Source organism: Mytilus edulis, chromosome 9 (assembly GCF_963676685.1).
Source record: "Mytilus edulis chromosome 9, xbMytEdul2.2, whole genome shotgun sequence".
In the NCBI taxonomy this organism is placed as follows: domain Eukaryota; kingdom Metazoa; phylum Mollusca; class Bivalvia; order Mytilida; family Mytilidae; genus Mytilus; species Mytilus edulis.
This window is the reverse complement of record NC_092352.1, coordinates 50,908,966-50,915,530: the sequence shown is the minus strand read 5'-3', so window position 1 is coordinate 50,915,530 and position 6,565 is coordinate 50,908,966. Positions and strand designations below refer to the sequence as shown.

The 6,565-nt window shown below is 30.6% G+C and overlaps 1 protein-coding gene across 1 annotated transcript; it reads right to left on the bottom strand.

Moving 5' to 3' along the window:
• Positions 1-790: 790 nt before the first annotated feature.
• LOC139488546 (uncharacterized) lies at positions 791-5,854 on the bottom strand. Its single transcript, XM_071274256.1, has 4 exons — positions 5,699-5,854; positions 4,091-4,223; positions 2,718-2,893; positions 791-1,022 (listed from the first exon to the last, which is right to left on the bottom strand). The coding sequence occupies exons 1-4, from the start codon at positions 5,733-5,735 to the stop codon at positions 916-918; spliced, it is 453 nt and encodes a 150-aa protein (XP_071130357.1). The 5' UTR covers positions 5,736-5,854; the 3' UTR covers positions 791-915.
• Between the last annotated feature and the right edge of the window lie 711 nt (positions 5,855-6,565).

Genomic DNA, 6,565 nt, shown 5'->3' with positions numbered 1-6,565 from the left:
GTTTACAAACAGAGTAAAATGCATTTAGGTAAGGCAATGATAAAACAAAGAATTAATCAAAAAACGAGGTTTGAAATACTGTTGTTTTTTTCAAATTTATCAAAACCAATAGATAAAGTCATTAACGAAGCGTGCAGGGTCCGAAAACAGACAATGTTACATAGACAAGTCATGTTCAATTAAAAAAAACATCGCGATTCGGTTATATTTGAACTGCTTTGTCAACATTTAAAAGTTTCGCAAATCTCCCTGGAATTTGAATGCAAAGAGGTTAACACCATGTTAAAATCAGTCCAACAAACAATTTGTGAACACTTTTTGTTTACCCTTACACTCATTGGTGATTCAAAAAATGATATAACAATAAATTGTGGTATGACTGCAAACGAACATATCTAACCGAGAGCAAAGACATAGAAGAAAGCAAATATAGGTACCGTACTATAGTTACTAAAACTGAAGCCAGCTTGTAAGGTATAATTAGTTATAAAAGGTACCAAGATTATAATTTAATACGTCAGACGCGCGTTTCGTCTACATAAGACCCATCAGTGACGCTGAGACCAAAATAATTATAAAGCCAAACAAGTGCAAAGTTGAAGAGCATTGAGGACCAGAATTCCAAGAAGTTGTGCCAAATACGGCTAAGGTAGTCTATAAAAGACCACGACAGAAAAATTGTAAGACAAGAAAAGTAACTGCTTGTTTATAAATATATATATATATATATATATATATGTAAAAGTAAATGAAAAAAAATATATAATATGAAATACAGTAGAATAGTCTATTTAGAGATTTGATATAATTCACATTTAATGATTATCATAAATTTTAAAATATTCAAAGTAACATACAAATGTTATATTTTTCGTGTTATGATAAACCGCTAGTATAAGTACTATGCTTAATTAATTAACTAGCATGATGGCCAGCTGGCATGGCTTTATGATTATATGCTGGTGGTTGGACAAATCCACTGTTGTCATGGAAACCATATGGCTGACTAACCCCTTGCATACCTGAAATTTTATAAAAAAAATTATAACATGTATGCAAGATGTATGATTGATTAAAAAGCTGATAACAGTTTTTTATGTGTTCATTCCGTTTCATACGCATAATTATTTACTTACTGATAAGTCATCTTAATCTTCCTCTTTTCTTTGAGGGAAGGAGGGGAAGAGGGGTTCAGTCTGGAGACAAATATTTCCCGAATTCATTAAAAAGCTATATTTTCAATAACACACACGAACACGAATTGTTCAATAACATACATGAACATGATCATGTATAAGTGAATCATAGGGTCTTTGCATAGGAAATAAACACATTCGTTCTAAAACCAGTTGTTGGCATAACACGTTCTTCTCGCATACTCTATGATGGTATATACTAAACCCCTAATGGGAGGGATTGTACTTGATATTCATATGATTAAGACATTATATTTTGATCAGTTTAATTAAGGTCTGGTGCTTGCATGTCCGTAACTGCTTGTAGTCCCTTGTTAATTTATGTATCATTGTCATTTTGTTTAGTTTCTTTTGTTGCCTATTCTGACATCGGACTCTGACTGAGTTTTACTGTGCGTAGTGTTGTGTTTATTTTTTCTACATTTGATAAAAATACAGGGGAGGGTTGAGAGTTAAAAACAACCATGTTTTACCCCGCCGCATTTTTGCGCCTGTCCCAAGTCAGGAGCCTCTGGCTTTTTTTTTAGTCTAGTATCATTTTTAATTTTAGTTTTTTGTGTATATTTCGGGGTCTAGTATGACGTCCATTATCACAGAACTAGTAATAGTATATAATTTTGTTAATGGGACAGCTTAAGCACGCCTCCTGGTGCAGAAGTTTCTCGCTTCATTGAATACCCATTGCTGGACTCCGTCTGTTGTCTGGTCTTTGGTTGGGTTGTTGTCTCTTTGAAACATTTCCAATTTCCATTCTCAATGTTATGAACAGGATTTTTTTAACAAAACGTTGTAATTAAAATCTATATTTTTTTTTATTGTTTTATACTTCACTATTGAGACTGATTATCAAGAATTAGAATTTAGTACTGCTCCCCATATATATACATATACACATGTTTACTTTTCGCAGCCTAAGCTGTTTGCAACATATTTTTGATGATAACATACTTATTTTAAAAAGAAGAATAAGAGGATTAATAATGAACATGCTGTATAATTATATAAGTTTCATGTTTATGTGAACGAAAAATAATCTTAAAAATAAAGTTGATGTTTTTTTATTTAACGAAAAACCCATCAACTTTACTGTGAAGAACCCTTAATTGCTTGCTGAGGCCAATCTGTGTGCGTGTGTTTTTTCGCTACTTTGAAGACTGATTTGTGGCCTAAAGATGTTATATGCTCTTTGGTCGGTTTCTTGTCTCTTTGACATATCCCCCCATTTCCATTCTCAATTTTTTTAGAAGACTTTTTATGATCATTAACTTTTTTTTTTATAATGCTGGAATATAATATCACTTTGGATATAGATGTAACTATATTTGATAAAATATCGACCAAACGTGCTTATGTTGATCTTGATGAAACATCAGTATCACTAGCATACATATAATTATTATTTAATTCGAGTAACCAACTTGCTGTCTTATAATGCTTATGTTTCACCGAAATTGAATAAGTATTGAAGTTAGAAAATATAATCAGTATTTCATTACTTATAACAAGTTTTAACAATCAAACCTGATTGATTGGAAGTAGCAACGTATGAAATATTTGGTTGAGCTGCAGTTATAACTTGTCCTTGAGTAGATGGTCTTGATCTAGCGCATGCACAACACAAACATACGGCAATCGTCACAATTGTAGCTATAGCTACAATCACACCAATCACTATGCCGACAATTGCTCCAACCGATCTACAATTTATTAAAACAATTTTATACATGATAAATATTTCAAAGATTATTATCTTTTGAATGACAAACTATAAAGACACGTTATTTTCGGCTGTTATATTTGTCAAATACAGTAAACTTAAAGTTCTTTTAAAGTCCTTAAAAACATTGCCATTCTCAAACGTTTAAAAATTTAATTCACAAGCAGAGCTCTCTATAATTCACACGTTTAATTTGGTTTTGTTTTAATTTGAATTGCGTATTAGCAACGTAAAGACTTACCAATGTCATGTACGAAATATTTAACTGTGTTTTTTTATTCTTCTATCCTAACCATTTCGAGTAAGATAATATTAATAATATTTTAATGCAATCTGTTAAGGTTGATTTTTTTTTCAAAAATATGGAAATATTTTACCAATCAGTCAAAATGCAGTTTATTTTCTCTCTTTCATGTTTTTTTTTTTCAAAACATAAATAATCGTATGAGTCACCGGATTTTGTTGTACGTTTAAGGTTGTGCAAAATTGTCAGATTTTGTACAGATGATGCATGGAAAATTCAATTTCGTGTGATGAAAACAAAACTACACCATATCATTTTAAGATAAAATGTGAAAAGATAGATCTTATAACATATTCTAAGATTAAAAAATGAAAATTGGGGTCATTGAATCCGTAAATTCACATTACTTTCTATCATAGAGAGTTCGTTGTGCAAAATTGTCAGATTTTGTATAGATTATGCATGAAAAACCGAATTTTTTGTGATGAAAACAAAACTACACCATATAATTTTAAGATAATATGTGAGAAGATAGATCTTATAACATGCTCTAAGATTAGAAAAATGAAAATTGGGGTCACTGAATCGGTACATTCACATCACTTTCTCTCATAGAAATTACTATATCTGAGTTGTCTCCCATATTATCTAAGTCATTTCCCCTTACAATGTATATGGCAAAGATGTAAAAATGAATCAAACAAAAATATTGTGGTTTTTTGTTTTAGAAAATACAGCCGTTAGTATGATAAAACACATAATTTTCTATATTAACACTAAAATACTTAAATAATAATTACATTCTACTCTCACAATCTGCATATTTCAATATAAATCAGACAAATTGTAATTTGCTATTTCAAAATACAAGCTAGAGGAAGACAACCTTAGCTACCTAAAATTAGCTCGTCATATTATCTAAAAGTAGCTTACAGTGTAAAATCGGAATAAATATAATAGTGACAACATGGGTCACTTGAGAAGGAACTGCAGCACCCTTGGTAACAATACTGTGATCCATAATAACCAAAGGAGTAATAGTAACACTGTGAAGCACTGGCAACTCCTGTAGGTGGAATGATATGCTTTATTAGTCAAACACATTTAAGGTAATAGGTCTTTCAAATCATTGGTCTTTCCATCATAAGTTTAATTTATATATTGTTTTCAATTAATTATAAAGATACACATAAAAAAAGATGTGGTATGATAGCGAATGAGACAACTCTTCATAAAAGAATAAATAACACAGAACTCTGTTATTCAGAACTTCTTTCAATGTAATACATTAAATAGCTTTTTAAAGGACCGCAAAAGAATTATATAATATCTGTAGTTTCTCTTTATCAAAATACCGGCAATGAGATAATTATGTCTGGTAGTATTGAGACATGTTGTTATGTTCTTTAGAATATTTCATTTCCGGAAAGCAGTAAAATTATGCAGAAATAGACGAAAGTAAGTACATACTTTTTTACAATGGAGGAAACTTTTTTTTCACACCAATTAACAGTTTATTTTACTTTATCAACGAAACATATTATTTCCCACTTTTTTTGTTTTTAACAAAGGACACTCGCCATTGAAAAATTGTTTCTGGCAACAGAACACAATGTAAATCATATGAGATGTTGTTGCTCGCTTTTCTTTTTGGCAATAAATATTCGCAACTATATGGGGGAGGGGGAAATTGTTGTATGTCTCCCATTTGTAAGCTGGAAATGTTATAGAAGTCAAGTTTTTGTTTAAGTACAAACTATATTCTTCCCTATATAATGATACCGTTAATTTGTTTCAGAAATGAAATTCTATTTAGTCATATGACAAACAATATAAAAAAAAATCTGATTCATATCAAACCATGTAAAACTTTAAAAGTTGCTTTGTCATGTAATAAAGTTTTCATATTTAATCATATTAATATTAAAACTTTGACATGACTGTATAATATAGAAAACTAACTAGTTTGAAATATATGTGTAATATAGAATTATAATTATATAATAAAAAGTCCAGCTTTCTGTAAAAAAAAAAATGACAACTTTTAGTCGATGGATACAGCGTACACTTATTGACAGTTATGCTTGTTTATAGTGATTAGAATTATAACACAATGTTGACTGCTGTACCTGTATTGTTGATATGTTTACCTATTATATCTGTTGGTTGGGTTCACACCTCGTTGGCGATATGATAGAATTTTTATGCGACGGTTTTACAAGTGATAGTTTTAGCTAGCTATAAAACAATATTTGATCCACCATTGTTTACATAAAAAAATGCATGTACCAAGTCCGGAATATAACGGTTGTCAACAACGTTTGATGTGTTTAAATGTTTGATTTTGTCATTTGCCTAAGGACTTTCCGTTTAGAATTTTCCGCGGAGTTCTGTATTTTTGTTAGTTTTAATTTTTACATTGCTACGACGAAAATGAACTATCGTAAACCAGACATCTGATCAAGGTGGCAGCAAATTGCAGTTGGGTCGAGATCATTATGTTCATTACTATGAATCCAAACTAAATAGCTACATATTTACCCAAAAGAACCTGGAATACCAAGACGTATCCAATCATATTGTGTTATAATATATTCCTTTTCTTTTTAAATATTTCTTTAAAATACAATTTCGTTTAACGAGACACACAAAAACCTTGTTCAATTTAGATGTACATATTCTAATCTTAAAATAAACATAAAGATAAATACAATGTTGGTAACATGTGACGAAGTAGATAACAACTTTTAAATCAAATTTACTGTTATCATTAAAATATAATGTTATGTTGACACGGACACAACTTCCGTACAACGTATAGGTCGTTTTTATGTTTTGTCGAAGGTAATACAGTCAATGTGTGAACTTTGTCTATGGTCATAATTAAAAATTAACGGTTTTAGACAACTTTGAATTTTTTGAAATACTAAGACTTTTCTACCTGAGGAATACATTACCTTAACTGTATTTGGCATAACTTTTAAACAGTTTTGGTCCTCAATGCTCTTCAACTTCGCTCTTTATTTGGCCTTTTACATTTTTTTTATTCGAGCGCCACGGATGAGTCTTTTGTCGACGAAATGCGCGTCTGGCTCCAATAATAAATTTGCAATCCTGGTATTCATGATGAGTTCATGTGTAACATTTTTTATTTTTTCTGTTTTGATAAAATCTATTTGTCAGTCTTTTTAATACTTGAACCGTTCATCCGCCAAGCCTGTTTTGTGAAAATACGATATTTTCGATGAACAGTGAAGATAACTTACCTTTCCGAGTATCTTGTTAAGTATGTATTTAAAACAAGCATATAGTTCACGGTTTTGTTTCAGCATTCACCAAGCCACATGCAAAGAGTTGACTATGGTTGACATAGGGTTGCAGTTTCGAAGCGAATTACGATCATTCCAA

Coding starts and splice junctions, on each gene's coding strand:
- LOC139488546 (XM_071274256.1), bottom strand. CDS start 5,735: ATGATTGGATACGTCTTGGTATTCCAGGTTCTTTTGG. Junction 2,894..4,090: donor ATTTATTCCGATTTTACACT/GTAAGCTACTTT, acceptor AATAAATTGTAG/ATCGGTTGGAGCAATTGTCG. Junction 1,023..2,717: donor TGCTACTTCCAATCAATCAG/GTTTGATTGTTA, acceptor ATAAAATTTCAG/GTATGCAAGGGGTTAGTCAG.